Here is a 22,816-nt window from a genome sequence, read left to right on the forward strand (position 1 = left end):
AGAATATCAGGAGTGCTCTCAGTAAGTGTGGTTACCCCAGATTGCCTTTTTTTAAAAAGCAGTAAGCAGCAAAAATGTCACGTCTAGTGAACCATAACAGGACACAGCTCAAGAAAATATGACACGAGTGATCATTCCATACGTGGCTGAGCTAACTAAAAAAGTGAGAAGATTCTTCTCCAAGTCAGGCATTGTTACATCATATAAATCCTACAGAATTCTGTGCAGCCAATTAGTTCATGTGAAGGACAAGATCTGGAAGGATAGGAAACATGACTTGGTGTATGGCATCAGATGTGGAGACCCATTATGCACTGAGACCTATTTTTGGTAGCATTCTGACTGGTGGGTCTGGAGAAGATTTTTGAAGGAATTTTGACAATTTTCCAAAAAATTTACTAAGTCAGCCATTTCGACATACGTCCGGTCATGTGATCGGCATGACCTCCACAATTTAACATCCCTATCCTGGCCTAATGTTGTAATTCAAATTTGGTAGCATTCTGACTGGTGGATCTGGAGAAGAAGATTTTTGAAGAAAGTTACTAAGTCAGCCATTTTGACCTAATTAAAGTCATGTGACTGGAACTTGCTTTGAAATTCCTATTACCAGCCAAGAGAGGAACGTTGCTGCCAAATTTCAGTCGGATCGGCCCAGCAGTTTGGCCGGAGAAGTCGAAAAAGGAGACGGACGCATGGATGGATGGTGTGTGATTGATAATACCTTATCTGGAATTTAAATTCCAGATCAGCTAATAATACTACTACAATTAATGATACTATTATTGCTACGATTATTAGCCCACTATCAATACAATAATAGGCATCGTCCGTCTGTCTTTAACATTTCGTTCCACCCATTTGTTGGACAGTTCACCTGAACACCATAATTTACACTTGAAAGGTATCATACAGTCGCTACGTTGGAGCTAACTGCTATGCGGTCAAAGACATCTTCGGAGCTGTCATATTTACAAAAGCCATGCTCTTCCTACAAGTTTTCCCTTCATTGTAATACGACCAAAGCAACAGTTAAAAGGATGCTGATAGGAGTTACGGGCCTTGTTAAGATAGGCCTCAGTGATCGAAGCAGCGATCTGTTGCCTTACACTTGCCTTATGAGTGGAAGGCTAAAGATTGCCTTATCCTCCTGTTGGGTGGAGGGGGTGGGGGAGGGGGGGTCGATGTGAAGTGCCATTTATTTTTTGAATGAGTATTTTATGATATTTATTACCCACGCCAGAGGAGAGGGTATTGCATTTTGGTCCATTGATCTGTTTGTTTGTTTGTTTGAAGGCACGAAACATGAGTACGGTTTTTCTCTGCAATTGCTTGTTGGAGTGACACAGACATTTTCACCATAGTAACGACTACTAATGTAGAATGTTTTAATGATAATTATGACGTCATAGATCATGTGGTGTGGCAGCTATGTTGGAACAAAGGAAAACTTTGGATCTCCGTATCTCCGAAAACACACAAAGGAAAAAATGGAAGCATGCCATGAGGGTCATGTCGGGATAAAGTGATCTACAGGGAAAAAAAATTGATGACATCATCAGTCACATTATTCAGCAGCCATATTGTTAACCCCCCCCAAAAAACCTTCAAAAATCTTCTCTGAAATGGCTGAACCGATCGAGGCAAAACTTTACACGTATGACCGCCTATCCACGAGGAACAAAAGGTTTACACATATGACGTAATCAATCACATGGTTTGGCAGCCATATTGGATTTACCCTAAAACGAATAAAAATATTCTTCTCCAGAATGGCTAGACAGATCAAGGGGAAACTTCACACAAATGTTCCCCAAGCCTTGGGTGTACAAGTTTGTTAAGGAATAATTGATAGGTCACATGGTTTGGTAGCCATATTGGATTTCGCTAAAATCTTAAAAAAACATTATTTCTCTTGAACCCCTTCATCGATCGACATGAAACTTTAATTGAGGAACACTGCATATTGGATCATGGGGAAATTTTGCTTTAAAAATGAGACTGATTCTATGCTTACAAGCATTTTGAAGCTTAGTATACATGTTGTTGTTTTGTGTTTAAAATGTTTTTGCTTCAATGTGTCAAAATCTAAGAACAGTAGTGTGGTTTTTCATGGCAACGTGAACCTTATGCATTTGTTTAAAGATATTGAGAGATATTTAGTGACGTGAAATTGCTCGGACTTCCCACTTGGGGCTGTCAAAGTAACCTCCACCTCAGGTTGAGCAACATTGTCAGACAGCCTGAGTGGGTTTGGTTATTGATGGCGTTTTGATGTTGGACTGGGCCTCGAGAAACTCTGCTTTCTGAGGAAGTGCTTGTACCGACTGCAGTTGTGAAAAGTTGCTGTACTGTTCTGCTGCTTCATTTTGGTTTTCCTTTAACTCTGCTCTAATGTGAAATCTCCATCGTCTTTGCGAGATGTTTCTGGGGCAAAGATCAATCACGAGTTCAATAGTACAGTTTAAAACATTGAAAAACATGATCAAACTGCTCATTCAAAAGTCATCGATTTGTAAAATGAACATTCCACAAATAGACATTGATTGAGTACAAGAAAAGGCAAAAAACTTTTCCCATTTCTTCAAACTTTAATTTTGTTTTCAAAGCAGCATACATGCATGCATGGCATATATTATTTGTTGGCTCGTCTCTTTTGATGGATGCTTAATTTCACAAATTGAAAATTCTTTCCTTATGATATTTCTCAAATTTAATGCACTTTTTTAAAATATCATTTCCATTTTGCTGCTTTTGCTCCTGATATGTGCCAAATAAGTCAGGGGAAATGGAATACTTTCAAGTGCACTTATATAGTTTTCAAATCACTTTTATAAATTTTTGACTTCTGACATGATGTGTAATTTTCTTTTCATACAAGAATTGTCATGTTGTTTTGGAAGGAGACATCGTTAAACCTTTATAAGTTTACAATTTAGAGGCAGGTGGGGAAGGATGCCCCAGCAAAAAATCAATGGAAGATGCTTCTCTCCTGCCAACCCCATCCCTTTTTTGGAGAGCCTCCTCGGTTATATGTTCAGTGTTGTGAACGTCTCCACCAGAGGGCTCTGGTTGATGGTAAAGTAGGTAATATCATGCGAAAAATCTCCAGTATATTGGAGAAAAGAACCAAAGATAATGACTACTATTAATTCATGGTCTCACTTTCTGAACCGGCTGGCCAGGCCTGACATTTAACTGGAACCAACTTTGGTAGGTATTTAAAAAAAAATTCAGAATGCAGGTGAGAACGCACCTAAATAACCCAAAATATATTGTGGGGTATTGAATGTCCAACACCAATGTTAGCAGATGTGACACGAAGTTTTATGTTTCATCTGATGGATGGCACACTTTGTGAAGCAATCTGACAATTTAAAGTCAGGATGGGAATCAAACCCAGACAAGACAACTCAGAGGTGAGTGTACTACCTCTACAGTCTACACAATGTCATGGGATAAGGATAATATATATAGTTTTCTTTTTTTGCCATATAAAAACTCATGAAGCAGAGAACACCCAGAATACACCTTACCTTGTCTTGGACACTACACCCATGGCCAGACAAATTGGAACTTTAATTCTGAATACTCATTTACCCCCAACAAACTATCCTTTGGCTGGTGCAATTTCTTGGCAACTGTGGCTTTGAGCAAGGCATGGAAGGACTGGACAAATCAGAAGGCAAATAGTACTGCAGCATTGCAAACCAATTGTTCAAATTTGCATAAAAGCACCAAAATTGGTACACATGTAGAATAATGTATTCCGAACAATTCTAGATATGGAGCCACCCGAGATTTTGGCTGACCAAGGCACAATCTCGGGTGGCTCCATATCCAGAATTATTCAGATTACATAAGTCAACATATGTACCAATTTTGGTGCTTTTATGCAAATTTGAACAATAGATCTGAAATATCAGACTACGCTGCTGGACTAAAAGAGCTCATTATGAGGAAGAGCTCAAAGATAAATGTTCGAATAATTATGCACCATTGGAGATATTTGAGTCATTATGCCATGTAAAATCCAGTAAGATGTAGGGGTTAGGGTCAAAATGTCATTCTATTCAGTTGGGTACAACCAAAGTTTGGAAATGACCAAATTTTAGTTCGGCCAACTTTTAATCCACCAGCCGTTAAGATATGTATGATTTCAGCCTTATGATCGACGTTAAATTGGGCATCCCATCTGTCAACATTAGTTGGTGGATGTTAAATATGCCACGTTGTCTTTCAAGAAGAGTAGGCGAGCTATTACCGGCACACTGACCAAATTTCAAATTCCTGCCCTAACCTACAGGGAGCACAAAATCAGTGGCACAGCCACACACCCGCGGCCAATGATGCTCCTTGCAGACATGTGCTGAAATAAGAAGAAGAAACCTTATAATTGAGGGTGGTTTGTCTGTCAGAAAGGATATATGTAAATATGAAGCTAAATAAGGATTTGACAGTTGTAAAGCAGCTGAATATGTGCATCAAGCTAATATGTTTCATCTCATACTAATCAATGTCACGGTGTCATACTTTTCACCGCTAATCTGCGATTTGTACTTGCATGTTTCACCACCAAGATCACTCACAGTGCTCGAATCCCAGTTCACTGCCTCCAATTTGGGAGTGTTAATGAATGAAAAATAATTATTATTCTCACAAAATATCAGTCGACAGTTCAAGTGCCATGGAGTTTTCATTAACCTAGCAAGAATGGTCGAAATTATTTTATACAATGAAACATTTTTCAGATGTCTTTAACTGTACATCTAATTATGGACAAATTGAGCTCTTCTGAAATGTATCTCCTTGAGCATAAACAATTCAAATGCTGCCTCTGATTCAATAATCTTGCTTGAGTTAAGATGTAGTTTATTTCTGGTGAGCTGCTGTGGCTAAGTTGGGCTTTGACATGCCAGACTACGGACTTTGCTGACTTCACACATATCAACGATGTGGTCTCTGAATAATTCATGGTTATTTGTTACCCGAGTGGTGAAAAAAGTACAACCTTGGGGCCTTCTTCTACAGAGTGTATTTAAGGAAAAAACAATTGACAAAAGGAAGTGAAGAGCATAGGATGGAATCAAAATGGTGAAGGGGAATGAAAAGGGGATGGGGGTGGAAGGTGAGGGTTTAAGTTAAGAGGGGAAGTAAATTGAAAAATATAGGGGGGGAATCAGGCAATTTTGCATATGTAATAATATATATGGCCCCATATAATCAAATCAGCTGTTGGGTCAATTTTTATCAACCATCTATTGACCAGATTATTGAGATCAGCTGAAGTCAGAAAAGAAAAAAAAAAAATAATGGAAGATTTGTTTTGGGGTGGATGAAGGTTGAGGTGAAGGGTAAAGAAAATCCAAAACTGAGAGTTTGTTTAAATTCAAGCTGCCATGCAACCCGTGGGTATGACTCCTCGTCGTACAGTAGCATCGCTGAGATTCAGGACCAGCCCGTTCTTCATGTGAGGCTTCTGCAACTCTATGTTTCGGATGCATCCTCGGAATGACGTATTCTGCTGCAGGGCATGTTGCTTCACAGCATCTGCATCGATGCAAGACATATGGGAGAACATGAGTTTGCCAATCTTAGCATTGTTTTTTTTATTTTGAATCTCAACTTCAGATTTAGCCACTTTTATGTTGCATTTGCAGCAAGCAATATTTTTTTTGTGAAAATCTCACTGATCTGTACCGGGAAATCCTCCGATGAATACAGGGTTGTTCGTGTCTACAGCTGTACTTTGTGGAACAGAACTCGTTGCCTCTGTCCTTGACCCATCCACATTCAAAAAAAGCTGGTGCTTTTGCTTGCTGGCAACAACCGTGTGCCAACGTCCATCACAAAGCAAGGGTAAGGCCTCCGAAATGGCCGTAAAGGCACCAGGACCATTGTCAGCTTGGAATACGAGCTGTGAATACAAGCCAACAAATGTGAGGGGCTGATGGAGATAGCGTTTACAAAAACTTTGATCAAATCCAATCTCCTATGGAAGGCTCAGTTCATGGAGCCACTGCAATGCCCATCTATTGGGAAGAGCCTTGATAATTACTCAACAGATAAAATCAGTCCTGTCCTTAAATTATACAAGGGTGATGGCCACAGAACTGCTGAAGGAAAGGTGTGTGTGTGTGTGTGTGTGTGTGTGTGTGTGTGTGTGTGTGTGTGTGTGTGTGTGTGTGTGTGTGTGTGTGTGTGTGTGTGTGATCAATTCCAACTTTTATAGATATTTCATATTAGTTTGGGATGTGTCTCATGGGATCTTAAATGTGATGCATTGAGAAGGGTGAAGAATGTATTTACTTGTGTTTGTTACAGTGCGATTTAAACCTTTGCATGTCTGTGATTCAATATGAAATGAACTGTATGTTTGTATGAATGTGTGTTTGTATGAATGTGTGTGTGTATGTATATATATATATATATATATATATATATATATATATATATATATATATATATATATATATATATATATATATATAAATATATATATATATATATATATATATATATATATATATATATATATATATATATATAAAATATATATATATATATATATATTGTTCTGGATTTCAGAATCTGGTCTGATGAATGCATCCACACATCCAGGTCCTCAGACAGTTATTTCCTAAAATTGATGTTTAGATTAGCCCATCCCCATGTCTAATGCGATCTTAAATGTGATGTGTTGAGAAGGGTGAATAATAGATCCTCTTTCTGATGGGAAACTTTTTTCTTTACGACAGACACGTTTACACACATTTCTTTCGCGAGCTAAGACGTGCACCCTTATTTTTCCTCAGCAACGTTCTTTCGTGAGCTCCGATGCCCACCTTTTTTGGACCGCACGGGTCGTTATGGTAACCGTGTGCAAGTGGAGCGGGGTGAGCTTGGGGCGGATTATGCCCGCCGAGACGGCCCGCAGATATAAAACAAATTGGAGGTTCGTTCTGAGGCGAAGGAAAGCCAGGGAGGGAGAAGAGAAGCGAGCAAGAAGCGGGCAAGCGAGCCGAGAAGTAAGCAAGAGAAGTAAGCCTGAGAAGTGAGCAAGAAGCGGGTGTAAGCACGCAAAAGAAGAGAAGGAAGCAAGAGTGTGGTGCGCGTGTGGGTGTGAGCAGCGCCGACAACGGGTGAGGCACGGGTCGGTCACCAACTTGTGAGGCGTGGGTCAGTCCCTGCTGACCCCCCCCCCGAGCTGACCCCCGTGGGTCACCCCCCCCCCCCCCGAGCTCTGACGCGCGCCCTCATTTTTCCTCAGCAACATTCTTTTGCGAGCGCCGCAGCCTGCCCTTTTTTGAGAGCGCATGGGTCGTCATGGTAACCGTGCGCGAGTGGAGCAGGGTGAGCTTGGGACGGACTCTGCGTCCATTGAGACGGCCCGCGGATATTAAAACGAATTGGAGGTCCATTCTGAGGAGAGAGAAGTGAGAGGAAAAGAGGCGAGAGAATTAAGAGGAGGTAGAGTGAAGAAAGAGAAAGAAAGCCAGAGAGGAAAAGGAGGAGGAAGCGTGCAAGCCAGCAAGTGAGCAAGCGAGCGTGTGGTGCACGGGTGGGTGTCTGACCAGCGCCAACAACGAGACAATTAGTCCTTCCCAGTGCTTGAGCAGGCGAGCGTGTGGTGCACGTGTGGGTGTGAGCAGCGCCGACAATGGGTGAGGCACGGGTCAGTCACCAACAAGTGAGGCGCGAATCTTGTCACCGAAGTGAGTCGTCGAAGCCTGCTCGACGTCGTCGAACAGTCACCGACGGACCGTGTGGGTCACTGGACGCCACCAGTTTCGTGAAGTGGGAGGAACTGCCCGTGTCACAGCACCAGGGTCTAAACCCGCGACAGACAATCTTGGTGCCCTCCCATACGTCGGCTGGTGTTCAAGGCTGTTCGCGAAAGGGTGCACGGCAAGGCTAGGTGCTGGCGACGGACGTGACATGCACGCACACATTTCAGGACGTTTTCACTTCACGGACGACTACTCTTTGGTGAGCGAGACGATTCTTCTCCCCCCCCACCCCCCCGAATGATCTGTTGGGTACTCATGTCTGTGTTTAGCTGTAAGTAAACCCCCGATAAGCATCTGCACTTTGTTTCTTTCTTGGCATTTTGATTGATTTTGCTTTGAAAATTATTCCTTATTTACCTCAGAAAAAAAAAAAATTTTTTTATTTATTTTATTATTAATGAATCATTTGTAGATTTCCAACCTGTCCGTGCTTGTCTTTTCCTTCCATTGATCGAGCATTGTCCGAACCGAGATAGACAGGGAGGTAATTACCACAGATTTGACCATAAATAGTCGGTATGCACCAGCGGTTAAAACGCTCGGCCACCCTTATTAAAATCTAATCGAGATAACATAGGTGCTTTGCCCAGGGCGCGCTCCCTGCTCAGGTAACCACATGACCTCAAGTTAAGCGGAATAATTAGACGGTGGACACTGGAACTCGTGGTTAACTTATGCATCAGCTCGGGGGTCCTCGTGTGCAAAAAATGTACCCTAAGTTACTCACTGGAATTTTAAAGTTGACCACTTCCCTTAACAGAAAAACTTGGTTACCATTTAAATAACCCGGCAATAAGTGTGAAAATTGTTCCTCTTTTAGGGGTTCTGACGGAAATTGTCGGGCCAATTATTAGGGGTAGTGGTAATGAAAACGACTGTTACTTTGCAGTCTTACACCCTAGAAACACAAACTACCTCTCAAAATGTTGGTATTGAGAACCTCTTTCATAAGATATGCAAATTAGGTTCATTGGTTCAAGAATAAGGTCACCAGAGGTCAAAAGGTCACGAAAATTTGGGTCAAGTGAAAATCTGACCGATCTCTAAAACATGCCCCACAGAACGTTCCACATCCATATTTTACCCTCTCTGAGGGTCTTATCCCATCACCATAGGTGCCAAGGAACACAATCATATGAATAAAGTAGAATTTATTGCAATAAAATGAAAACAGCACAGAATGGAAAGCGGTCGACTTTCAATCTGATCACTTTTTGGCCACCGCTTAAACGATTTCCTGTTGGGAAACTTAAATGGTTATTATGTCACGCCCGTTCACCCGAGATAGACAAATTAACCCTTAAACTGTTTGCCTGAGAAGACTCTTCCATGTGATATTGCCTTTATGGAGATTGGGCCGATAATGAGGTCACTCGAGGTCAAAAGGTCATGGAAATTGGGATCAAGTAAAAATTTCTGTAGAAAATGCACAGTACACGCCAAATCCATATTTTTCATCTATTGGGGTCAATTTTTTTGGAATAGATACAAAACATATAGATATGAATGGACAGATATGAATGGAATGTACTTAATGGCCGAAACAATAAAGAAAAACTGCCACTCCAACATAGTAAGTAAACACATACCAACTGGTGGAATGTCATTCTGGTTTGGAAATGCGTATAAACTGATGAGTCAGTCACTCACTTTCTGACGACACCAAATACATTTTGACATCCTGACTTTTCCGAGTCACTTTAACAAAGCAATATTCACAATTGGTGCCTTTGACAATTTTGACCATGACGAGGAAACCTATCTGGAATTGGTGGAAGCTACGATACAGTTGCTGTCTTGTATCAAGATGAGGGAGGATCTCATACCCGCAAGCCAAAACGGTCTGAAACAGATGTTCAGCATGGGTCACAGACATTCACTGCTGAACTAAAGTGCCAGACATTGAGAGAATTCTGCAAGCCTGCCAAGAAGCCAGATCTCCCTGAAGATTACATGGTTTCCCCTTCTCATCCAGTAAACCAGGATCTCTTGAATAATGTTGGCACAAAGGAAATAGCATGGCTGTTAAGCAGAATGGACCATTGCAAAACTGACCCTCGACGCCTGAACACACGACCTCAGAATCAAACAATGCCTATATGGAGTGCTGCAAACTCTGCCTTGAGTGTTGAGGACATACCCCTCAAGCGTGTGGGATTTCTACCTGCCCTTCCATACCCAGTGACCAACAATGTTTCTGTGTACACAGCTATGAAGAATTTTCAAAGTGTTCTTGAATTCCTTGACTAGCCAAAGCTTCCTGTGACCCGTGATGAAGGAGTGTACCGTTAGCGCGTGAGATACAGCTGGTTCGTCCAAATGAGTTTGGGAATATCGTGTTGTGCCTTGGTTCCTTCCACACGGCTAAAGTTGCTTTGGGTTGCATTGGCAAGTACATAAAGAGCAGTGGAACAGAAAACATACTTATAGAGAGTTGCATTTTTGGAGTAAATGTTGTAGAATCGGTCATAGGCGGAAAAAAACTATGTGAGGTCCCTGAAAGGACTGCAGCTGCTGAAAGAGGCATTTGCAAAGTTACAGTGGGAAGCCTTCTTCAACGAAGATGACCGAGCTACAAAATACAAGGATCTGCTCGATACCCTCCTGCATTTGAAAGAAGAAGTAGCAGCGAAATCTCCCGAGAGTGTGCTCCTCCTTCACACATGCCAGGACCACATCGGCTCTGAACTATTTGACCAATTTGAACGATTCATTTCAAAGTGTTGTGAGGAAAGTGAGACATTCAGGTATTGGAACACCTTTCTACACCTGGTTTCTCATCTTGAGAACCTAATTCGGAGTGATCGCAAGGGAAACTGGAACCTTCAAGTACAAGCCATTCAAGATCTGCTACCCTTGTTTGCTGCTTTTGATTCCATGAACGACTTGAGATGGTGCTCCCTCAACCTTGAGGACATGAGGAAGCTGCCTGGGATAGCACCAGAAGTGCATTCAGAGTTTATGGAGGGCAGATTTGCCGTAAAATGGACAATGGGACGTTTCAAAGCGGTTGGAGCAGACCTTGTGTTGGAACAGACTATCAACAGAGCCCATAAAAGTGCATCAGGAATAATAGGTAGTTCAAGAAAGAAGAATTTTGTTGCCAAGTGGGAACTGATATATCATGAGATGCTTGCCATCACAAACCTTCACAGAGAACTTGCTGGTAGACAGAGTTCCTCCTATGAGTTAGAAGTCAACAGGTCATTCAGAAAAGCAGCAACCGAGTTTGAGGAGGCCAACATTCAAGCCATATTAAATGTCATGGAGAAGAATGAGAATCCCTTCCTCACCTCCCTCAAAAGAGAAAATGCTCCACAATATCTTAACCAAGGAAGTCATGTCAGAAGATATCAGAGAACAGTTGCTCAATGTGGAGAGAATCGGCAACGATACCTACGAGAAACTTCGTAGAGAAAGGTACATAGAGAAGACCGTTCGACTGTCAGACACGATTCATCGCACCAACCTTAAAACCTTCGCTGCAATCCACAATAATTCATTCCCACACAAAGGAAAAACAAAACTCAACAAGCGAGAAGATGCTCAGATGAAACGTACACTAGAGATTGCAAAGAAACGAGGACGGACTATGGAGGAACTTCTACAGTACGATGTGTGTACAACGTCTCCTCTCTTTGATGACGAAGGCCTAATGACCAAGCCAATTAAAAGTGAAATTGTCCATGAACTTGAAGCTCATCTCAGCGACCAGGACCCAAGAACACCGAGACCCTGATGACTCAATGGGAACATGTTGTTTAGGTGATGTGATGGCAAACATTCGCAAGATCCAAACAAAGAGTTCAAAAAAAATTGGTGATTTCTGTGATACCTTTCGAGGCTATGTTGCCTCGATAGCAAAGGGTGCCTCGAGAATGAATTTTGTGTTTGATTCCTACATGGGAACGTCTTTGAAGGATTCTGAGCGGCAAAGGCGAGAGAAGAAGTCACCCATAGAACTGCATGATGTGTCCAGGGAAACCCCTCTCCCTCGAGAAATGGACAGGTTTTGGTTATCCAGTGTCAACAAAGCAAAATTTGAATCCCTCATTCATACAGAGGCGCTGGTATGGAATTGGAGTGCTCCTACGTTGCAGATTATAGTCAGTCATTTCTGTGGACCAGACAGCATCGTCGTTTCGTGTTGGTCCATGACATCGAGACCTGGAGCGGTTCCACAACTCAAGTGAAGTGTAGAAGAGGCTGACATGAGGATTATACCACATGCAATGCATGCTGTTAAACAAGGTAAAAATCGTATCATAGTCCTATCGTCAGACACAGATGTGTTCATTTTGCTGATGTTCTACTGGAGCGAGCTGAATGCGAACGGCCTCGAAGAACTCTGGGTGAAGGCTGGGGGTGGTGAATCAACAAGATACATTCCGATACATATCCTTTCAAAGAGGATCGGATGAAGTTTGTGTCAGGTGTTGCCTGCTGTCCACACACTAACTGGGTGTGACTACACAAGTAAAGTTGGAACCAAGCATGCTGCTCTAATAGCCAATCCAGAGATGTACTTAAAGGACTTTGTGGTGGCGACAGGTAACCTGGATAAAGTAATTGATAAAGTAGAAGCCTATCTGACACAGGTCCTTAAGAAAGGAACAGCAATGAAAACCATGAACCAGCTCCGAAGCCACAGGTATCATCATGCCAAGCGGTCATGTTTGGATGACCTGCCACCCACAAGTCATGCCATTCGGCTGCACATTTTGAGAGCCTACTTTGCTACAAAAGAGATGGTGTCCCTCCTCTCATCATGCGAACCCTCTGACCCAAGACAATTTGGTTTTGAATTTATCGATCTTCTGGTCCCAGGCAGGGGGAACAATCCAATTCCTGAAGACATTGCAATCCACTGCACATGTCAAAAGTGTGGAACACGGAGATGTCCTTGCCGTGGTTCTAACAATCCCTGTTGGACACTTTGCACTTGTCAAAGTGACCCGGAAAAGTCAGGATGTGAAAATGTATTTGATATCGTCAGAAAATGAGTGACTGAATCATAAGTTTATACGCATTTCCAAACCAGAATCACATTCCACCAGTTGGTATGTGTTTACCTACTATGTTGGAGTGGCAGTTTTTGTTTATAGTTTAGGCCCCATCATGGTCATTAAGTACATTCCATTCATATGTGTATTTTTTGTATATATTCCAAAAATTTTGACCCCAATAGATGAAAAAAATATGGATCTGGCATGTGCTGTGCATTTTCAACAAAAATTTTCACTTGACCCCAATTTTCGTGACGTTTTGACCTCTAGTGACCTCATTATCGGCCCAATCTCCATAAAGGTAATATCACATGGAAGAGTCTTCTAAGGCAAACAGTTTAAGGGTTAATTTGTCCATCCAGGGTGAACGGGCGTGACATAATAACCATTTAAGTTTCCCAACAGGAAATCGTTTAAGAGGTGGCCAAAAAGTGATCAGATTGAAAGTCGACCGCTTTGCATTCTGTGCAGTTTTCATAATATTGCAATAAATTCTACATTATTCATATCATTGTGTTCCTTGGCACCTATGGTGATGGGATAGACCCTCACAGAGGGTAAAATATGGATGTGGCATGTTCTGTGGGGCATGTTTCAGAGATAGGTCAGATTTCCACTTGACCCAAATTTTCGTGACCTTTTGACCACCCATGACCTGATTATTGAACCAGTGAACCTAATTTGCATATCATATGAAAGAGGGTCTCAAGACCGACATTTTGAGGGGGAGTTTGTGTTTCTAGGGTGTAAGACTGCAAAGTAAAGTCGTTTTCATTTCCACTACCCCTAATAATTGGCCCTACAATTTCTGTCGGAACCCCCAAAAGAGGCACCATCTTCGCACTTATTGCCAGGTTATGGAAATGGTAACCAAGTTTTTCTGTTAAGGGAAGTGGTCAACTTTAAAATTCCAGTGAGTAACTTAGGGTACATTTATTGCACACGAGGACCCCCCTAGCTGATGCATTAAACTGGGTGACGTTCGTGGTTTTAAAACAACCCACCATACCACAACGTTAATTGTGAGAGGTGGCCCCAGGTCCGGCTCTTCTGAGGACAACCGGGGATTAATCCCCCTGAGTGACAAGCTGGTGTCTATATGGCCACAACTATATATATATATATATATATATATATATATATATATATATATATATATATATATATATATATATATATATACATACAGTGGAAAATCGATATAATGCTCACCGGTGGGGTCCAAAGCGACTCGGGCGTTATAAATGAGACAGCGCTATACTGATGCAGTGAAAAATATTTTATATTACATACAAACCAGAGCCAAAACACGTGGACATGTACGTCCACCATCTTGGATTGTTGGGGTTGATGCACGGACTTATTATAATAACCTGGACCAGCAACGGCCTCTGTCGACTGAAGTCGCCATGTTGCGTTGCCAATCCAAATTCACAGATTGAATATATTAATCTGTGCCAAATTTCTCACTGGAAACAACATTTTTGTACAGTTTAATAAGAAGAACAGGATTTTCATTTCACTAACAACAGTCTTCGCCGCCCATTATCACCACCAAGCTAATATAAGCTCTGCAGCACGAATCAATAAGGTGAGTAAGTACGAGGTGTCACAATTCTCATGAATGATTATCATATCATATGTCATATGATCTGATGATAATCAGTGTAATGTGTATAGCTAACCCCCTATGGCCTATAATATTTGTATTATTATCGGCCAAAAGGAGGTAGCTTTCAGCTACCCCCTATAATAATAGGCCTTATGGCCTATAATTAATAATATATTGACCAATCATCAAAACATTGAACAGACATCGGACAACCTTAATAAATATGATCTATAATCTACAGACTAACTTATGGCCTCCTATTAATGTGTGTATATTATAGAGGGTAGCTTTCTGTAGTAGGTCGAAGCATATTGAACCAGTACCAGTCTCATTAATGTTTTCATGATTTCCCAACAGGAAAATTATATACATATATATATATATATATACATGTTATATATAATTATACATAATTATATACATATATATATATATATATATATATATATATATATATATATATATATATATATATATATATATATGCAAGCTTTGAAAGTTGATGCAAACAATTCCTCTAGGTGTTCAAACTTTTGTTGATTAGTTACAAATCCTCTGTCTGTATTAAAGCAGTGTTGGAACAGACTGTGTTGCTACACCCTCGGAAGCATTATTTGGACAATATTGCACTGCAGGAAGTAGTATATTGCTATCATTATGGTGAGAAAAAGAAGATCAACAAAGGAAGACAGATAGACCATTATAACCATTCAAAGTGTCAGTCTTTCCTTTAGAGAAATTGCAAAGAGGTCAAGGTGTCAGTGAGTACAGTTTTCTACACCATCAAAAGCCACTTGGAAACTGGAGGAAACTGACAGGAAGAGGTCTGGCAGAGCCAAAGCCCCAACACAATAAGAAGACAACTTTCTGAGAGTCAACCGCTTGTGTGATAAGTGGCTCACAGGACAGCAGCTTCAAGCACAACTTAACACTGATCAAAGTAAGGAAGTCTCAGTTTCAACAATGAAGAGAAGACTTCGAGCTGCAGGTTTGACAGGTCTAGTGGCAGTAAGAAAGCCACTGCTAAGATGGCAAAATAAAAAAGAGGCTTGCCTGGGCCATGAAGCACCACCAGTGGACTACTGAAAACTGTAAGAAGGTCTTATGGACCGATGAATCAAAATTTGAAATATTCGGTTCATCACGCAGGGTTTTTGTACGCCGTCGAGGAGGCAAAAGGATGGTTCCTCAGTGTGACACCAACTGTCAAACATGGAGGAGGAAGCGTGATGATCTGGGGCTCTTTTGCCGGATCCAGAGTCGGCAACTTGCACAGAGTGAGTGGCACCCTGAACCAAAAGGGCTACCACAGCATTTTGCAGCGCCATGCAATACCCTTTGTTCTATGCCGAGTTGGTCAGGGGTTCATCCTACAGCAAGATGACGACCCAAACTATACCTCCAGGCGATGTCAGAACTGCCTTAGAAGAAAAGAACAAGACGGTAGGCTTCAAATCATGGAATGGCCAGCACAGTCTCCAGACTTAAAGCCCATCGAGCTGGTTTGGGATGAACTGGATGGAAAGGTGAAAGGAAAGCAACCTACACATGCAACACATTTGTGGGAACTTCTGCAACAATGTTGGGAAGAACTTTCTGAACAATATTTGATTTCCATTGTAGAAAGAATGCCATGAGTATGTTCGGCTGTTATATCTGCAAAAGGTGGCTTCTTTGATGAGTCAAAAATTTGGATTAAATTTTGTTCAACAAAACGAATCCATGATTTATATTTTATCTGCAATTGTTTACTTGTTCTGTGCTTTAATTTCCGAGTACATTGAAACATTAAACATCTTAAATTTCAGTAAAAACTTGAAAAATGAGTGTTCTAAAACTTTTGACCAGTAGAGTATATATATGATAGATAGCAGGAGTCATGCTATTTTAACATAAACCCAATGTGAAGGCTTCGTTTTTGTGTGTGCACCCACCCCCTGTACCTCTTGTGCTTACATTTACTTCAGACGTACCTTTCCATTTACCAGCTCCAATCCAACAGAATCTTTCATTTTGTCGTGGCTGATTCCAAAAATAACTCCGTCCTTATGGAATGTGCGGAACTCAAGTTTAATGTTGAGATCGGTGCCCACGTGATAACCTTTTTCTACTGTGATTGGAGGAAATAAAGCCAGTCAACATTCATCAGAATTTAAGGAAGGCAGTTATACCAAATCAATTTTGTATAAAAAAAAAAAAACCTTCATGTTGTCAGTGCAAGAAAGTAAACTACTAATATTTTCAGTAATTCCATACCGAATTTTGCAAAGCCTGTCCCTTCAAAGTATGCTCCTCTCTCCGTGTTGACGTAGCAGACATCCACATCATTGCTCGATTCTGGCTGGTCAAGGTCCATCTTCTTCCCATTCATGATAAAGTTTTTGATGCAGCCTGCGATGCTATGCGTTACCTGGAAGCAGGGGGAAAATTCCTCTCTGGTGTCCTTGCTGATTTACTGACAAGAGCAAATTTTAAGGAAGGGGCGTTGAGATAATGGCGCATTAACTATTTTTTTTGGAAAGAATATGATATTTATATATCCAGTCAATGTGCAAGGATAAGCTGAAACTGCAAAATCTCACATCAGTCAAGGAAAGGGGGGAAACAGTGCTACGGATCATTGACTGAACTCTGCTCGATTATCACAATTTTAAACCATTAGAACTCATAACTGTGCATTTTCATCATAGCTGCCTGGTGCATTCAGTTATATTGAACTCAGTGAAGGAATGAGATAGACAGCAACATCAGCAGTTCCACCAACACACTTTGGGTGGACCAAACGTGTTTGGGAACATCATCATTAAATATTTCGCAAATTAAAGAAAATGATTACCCTGGAAGCTGACTTTGATACAGGGAATAACAAATGTTGATGCTAAATATAAGACACTCACTTTGCCAATACGGCTAGTGGAAAATGTATGAGGCAATCCTCCAATATATACGCGGCCTACGACATCCAGGATAGTTGCCTTTCTTGGTGATAACATCGTGGCCACCTTTTTCCCATCCAGAGTCACGTTGGCATGTGCGTCATGACGAGCAAAACTGACCTGTTGAGGAGATCACTTTTTAAATTTCAGGATGAATACATTTGGCAGGAGGGAATCTGTATATTATGTGAGCAAATAAGTCTTAAGATAACTATTGCCATCTCTCTCTCTGTACACCGAGTTCTTTAAAAACCTCTTTCCCTTCTCTTAGCATGACCAGCACACCCCATAACCCTCCTTTCTCTATCCTATAGTCCTCCCTCTTTCTTTTCTTAATTTCCCCCCCCCCCCGTATATCCATAAAATATGGCCCCAAGGACATTGCAAATATAACAAAAATGTTTATCCTTGATAGTTCGGACTGGTAGTCAGTCACTCACCGTGTGCCATTCCTCATCGTTAACTAGCTCTTGTGAGGTGTGACTTGTGGGACCGCTGCCTAGATCATAAGAGATGCGAAGTTTTCCTTCGTGTAGCTGCACAGACACAAAGTCCGCGTGGTTGATTCGTGCCATGTACATAATGAGGCCATCAGTGGCATGTGTGCGGAGGTCCAGTGATATTTTCAGGCTTGGGTGTGAAGGAAATCATATTAATCACTCAGTTTGTTAAACATAAATTCATTGCAAATGCATGTGGAAGCTTTCAGATCAGAGAAAATAGTTCAGATGTATTGAAACTGCACAAGAGAGTAATGAGCAACATATTTAACAAGCCATTCAAATTTTTAGGAAAGCTCTCGATGAATTTTCAAATGCATTCAAAATATCAACTGCCCGGATCATCAGCTGGGCACCGTTTTTCATCGAGGTTTCGATCCTTTCAACCCAAAACCTCCCCAAGTGGCGGATCCACAACCCTGCTCGAAGGTCCACATCAGTATACTACTCAACATCAATGGACCCACAACCTCAAAGTTGTGTTAGTTAACTGGATGCTGATTGAGATATGCTAAACACTGTGGGAAGCAAGAGAAGCTGGCGTTTCGGCCATTAATCCTTTGTCAAAGCAAAAGAAAGTGGGACAGAAACTTGCGAAATGCTCTGATTAATGAATCGGGGTGGATTCGTCAATAAAATTGAGAATTAAATGCTCTTCCTGGTATTGGCTGCAGTACAATCCTAGAGATGTAGGGGCTGTCGCTCTGAGAAGCTCCTGCCTTGCAGGTAAGCCTATGAAACTGTTCAGCCAGCAGCAATTTTCAAAAAAACCCAAAAAACATTTATTATTTTTATCACTTTTTAACGTTGTTTTTGTTTACTTATATAATGTTCTTCTGTCACTTCTTGTTTCTCTTTCCCTATTATTTTCACTTTTGCTGTACTGTCCCCTTTTGTTTCAATCCCTGAACATTAACATTCCCTATCAAAATCAGTCATTGTGACCCCCACATGCTCACTGATGCCTGGCCACATTTTGACGTACACACCTCTGACTCACTCCCACCCTACATCAACCCCTGCCCCACGCTGTCTCTATTTTGCTCTCACAAAGAGTTAATGGCTGAAATGTCAGCTTCTTATTACTTCCTGGCCACAGTGGTTAGCATAGCTCAATTAATGCCTTGGATATTTTATCCATTGTGCTGAGCTTTGTAGTTTGGCTTTAAATCTTGGCTCAGCTATAAATTGTAACCCTGGTGTTTCAACAATGTGATACATCAAAGTGCACACTATCCATTGTATGGACTTTTAACTGGGAGTCCTGTCTGCTAACATTATTTGGTGGACGTTAAATGTCTGATTGTGCCCTTTGCAAAGAGTAGGTGAGCTCTCATGGGCACCCTGAACAAAGTACAAATTCCTGCCACTTTCAGTCAAACGTCAGGCCTGACCACCCAGTTCTTGAAAGACTTGGGCCAAACCATTATCTGGCTGACCACAGAATAAGGTGGAATTAATAAGGACAGTTAAAGAAGCAGTCATCGTTACTTCTCTGGCTCTTATAAAGTTAAATGGTAATGTGCTATCTCATTACCTCCACAACCAATGGTGAAGGAGGTTATGTTTTCACCCCTTTCTGTCTGTTGGGTGGTCGCTGGACTACCGTTATTCTCAGGTTTTCCGTTTGTCTGTATGTATGAAATGGACAGCTATGGAGGCCAGAGGAGTCAACCAATTTTGATGAAACTTGACTGGTAGGTTCATACCAGGATCTAGTTGTATGGTTTTGAGCACCATTGCTATGGACGCTTCCATTGCCTAGCAACGGGACTGACATTTTTGGAAAAATCCGAAAAATATATTTCTATATTTTTTCGAAAATCAAAAATCGGCTTCCGCACTTTTATGCGCACTATAATCAACCTCTTTGTAAAAAAATTTCAGCCCGGTTCGTCAAAAACTGTATGACTAGTATGCAATTATATAGCGACCACCCATGTCGCCTACCGGGTTGTTTGTATGTTTGTTTGTCTGTGTACAGGATATCTCAAAAAAGTTGTGGACGGATCCAGATGAAATTTTGTGGACAGGTTGGGTGTGTGACAAGGACAAAATGATTCGATTTCAGTGAAGATCCGAATCCAGATCTGGATCCGAGAATTATTTAATTTTTAAAGTGATTCTTCACCATTGAGAGATAGATAGGGCCAAAAATGATATATCGTAATGTATATCATGATATTTCAAAAATGTATTGGCCCGATATGTTCTCGTGGATCAGGCATCATGTGACGGAGGGAGGTATGCACTCCACCGAGTGCCTTTCCAGAAATACAAATGTTATGAACTTCATAAATATGCTAATAACAGACACTCTCAAATTAAACGAACGTTCCATTAAACTTGCGAAATATCTATGCTGACCACTTTTGTAAAATGTAAGTCCGATGGCAATGGCAAACTTTAACCAGAGGAGCAAATGCATTTTCCGTACGGAATTTTATAACGACTAGAAAAATCAATCAGTGGTTAAATTCTCTCTTTCACCAATCCAAAGAGCTGAAACATTTTACTCATTCGTGTTGAAGAATAGAAAAGTATTGACAAATGAACGAGTTTAGATTTAAACCTATTTAAGCAAGTATAATATATATTTTATACCTTTTTTTCACTTTTGTGTCATCAAAGGTTAAAGCAACATAGCTATGTTTGGAACGCCCAAAATGCTTTGCTCCAATCAGCGTTCCAGATGGAATGACTGCTGCACAGCCTGCCTGAAATGCAGAAGAAAAAACAACATTTAACGAAGAGCACACTTTAAAACACTCTGGTGTCATTTCAAATTAGATCACGGGAAAAAACGGTCATGTTGATTCAAGCCATTCTAATCACACAAATGCATAAGCGGGGAGGACAAGCAGTACATACTTTATCAAAGTGAAGCAAAAGTTAGGTTTTAAAAAGTGTGATTAACTAGTTCTGATAATTATGAAAGCATTTTTCAATATACATCCTAATACGAACCCCCCCCCTCGCCAAAACAACAAAAAAAATAAACATCACTAAGCAGCAAATGTGACTTTCGTGAATTTCCCAGTCATTTATGCAGATGCAGCCATGTTTTGTCTGGAATTGATGATTTGGAAACATGACATCACTATCCCAGATGGCTGTGAAACACAGATGTGACATCACATTGCATTTCAGCGAAATGTGATACTTAGATGGTTGCTTCTTCAAAAATTACTGAGAACTTCACCAATATATTTACTGCTTAACAATACGTTTCTTCAAGTAAAGAAATAGTTGGTCGGTTTGGCAGTCCCATGTGAGCACATGCTGGGAATGCAGAATAAATCTGATATTGCGTGTTGTGTTTCTTTTGAGTAATAATCGACTCCCTGAGACTTGGATCATCAGAGAAAAAAAAAAAGATGCAAAATAAATAAACTAAAAATGATCTGCTCTTAGAATTCTCAGTTTTTGAAAGTTGACTTATTTCCACTTAAAGTAAGTCATAGCTTATAACAATGGCAATTGAAGTTAATCTCTGGAATAATCCTCCATGAGAATGTGTTAATGGAACCAAAATGCAAGTGAAGACATGCTTTTATGTTTCCTTTGTTCTAAACAATGCAAAACATTTAACAGCAGGCCATTGATGACTATATGCTGCATGTTCATATAGCAGTGATGAAACATTTGGGACCTTTGCAGCCACTCACTTCCAACGAATCCCAATCAACCGTCGCTGGGGGACCAATTCTGACAAACACAGGCTCAGCCGGTGGGTCTAATTTTGGTCCCAATGAGGTTGCAGGAACTGGGAGCTTTGAGATTGCATCAATTTCGGCAAGCTTCTCAGCAAATCGTAGAGCATCCTTCCCATCTTTCAGTGCAACGCAATGCCCAATGTCAGTCCTTTCAAATGCCAACCTCTTGGCAAAGTCAGTAAGGCTGCAAATGAAGGTGCAATGAACATGTGATGAAAACCAAGGTAAACTGGAGGGAAATTAATTTTTGTTACATTGTCACATCATAAGTTAAAATTTACTGCATCTCATTGCTGTGAGGCATGCCTGCCACTTCTCTTAAAGAGCAGGTTTTGGGTCGCTGATGACTTCGTGTGCTTCGAAGGTTGTAATCACATTAATAATCTTTGGGCAATTATTTTCTTACATTTGAAACGCAAAATATGCTAAAATTAACTTTTACATCAAAACTTTTGTCAGTGATCGAAAAACAGACCGGAATTTGCAGATGTTATGACGTCATGTTCTCCAAAAACTTCGTGAACATTCGGAAACAGCGTGTGAACAATGGCGAGTTGCGAATCAGAGAGTGATTTCAGTGGCGATGAAATTGAGTGTTTTCATTCCGATATTGCCGAGGATGAGTCGGAGGATGATGGGAATTTATACTATGGAGTTTCTGGCCCTGAACCATATAAATTTGAGCCACTTGCAAGTGCAAGAAAACGGCCTATTTCGTGTACAAGTGGCAGGACTGACTGTCCGGCAGTTGACACTGACATACTCCACCAGACAGATTGGCTTGTACATTTTCATTTTCTTGTTCGATGCATAAAATAATGTAAAGTTTGATTCGTCTGTGACTTGATATAATAATTTTTAACCCTCTAGTCACTCAAGAGTCAGAAATAGAATGAATCAATAATGGACCCAAATATATTATACACTGTAGCCTTGGCCTTGAAGTCTTTCTGACAGCTGAGCTTGACCTCAGCGAAAGTGAACAGTTAGAACAAACCCCAACTTTCAAGACACTGTTGTGGCATATAAATACCAAAACATGTTTAGCCTCATTGGGAAATATTCTACCAAATTTAGAAAAAAAAAGTGGAAAATTGATCAATTTTTTTTACAATTGAAATGAAATAGCCCAATTTGCTGATGCTGTTAAAAAAGTCATTTAATCAACAATAAGTTGATTTGTTGAGATTTTTTTTCATGCTTGTGTTTTTCAGAAAGTTTATTTATGTGTTTTTCCATGTACTCTTTAAGAATAC

The 22,816-nt window shown here is 40.7% G+C and overlaps 1 protein-coding gene across 3 annotated transcripts in view; it reads right to left on the minus strand.

The window, feature by feature from the left end:
- Positions 1–2,571: 2,571 nt before the first annotated feature.
- Positions 2,572–22,816, minus strand: part of LAMA2 (laminin subunit alpha 2) — a 413,990-nt gene continuing 393,745 nt past the window's right edge. For all 3 annotated transcript variants that reach the window (XM_085881857.1, XM_085881856.1, XM_085881855.1), the window contains 8 exons: positions 21,513–21,744; positions 20,449–20,561; positions 17,785–17,974; positions 17,306–17,464; positions 16,665–16,818; positions 16,382–16,518; positions 5,701–5,917; positions 2,572–5,550 (listed from right to left, as the gene is read on the minus strand). In XM_085881857.1, the coding sequence (XP_085737983.1) occupies positions 5,390–5,550; positions 5,701–5,917; positions 16,382–16,518; positions 16,665–16,818; positions 17,306–17,464; positions 17,785–17,974; positions 20,449–20,561; positions 21,513–21,744 (1,363 nt within the window). In that variant the 3' untranslated portion in view covers positions 2,572–5,389. The remainder of the gene's footprint in view (positions 5,551–5,700; positions 5,918–16,381; positions 16,519–16,664; positions 16,819–17,305; positions 17,465–17,784; positions 17,975–20,448; positions 20,562–21,512; positions 21,745–22,816) is intronic.

The sequence above is a fragment of the Eptatretus burgeri genome, chromosome 5, assembly GCF_056783735.1.
Source record: "Eptatretus burgeri isolate ZD-2024b chromosome 5, Ebu_testis_v1, whole genome shotgun sequence".
Taxonomy (NCBI): Eukaryota; Metazoa; Chordata; class Myxini; order Myxiniformes; family Myxinidae; genus Eptatretus; species Eptatretus burgeri.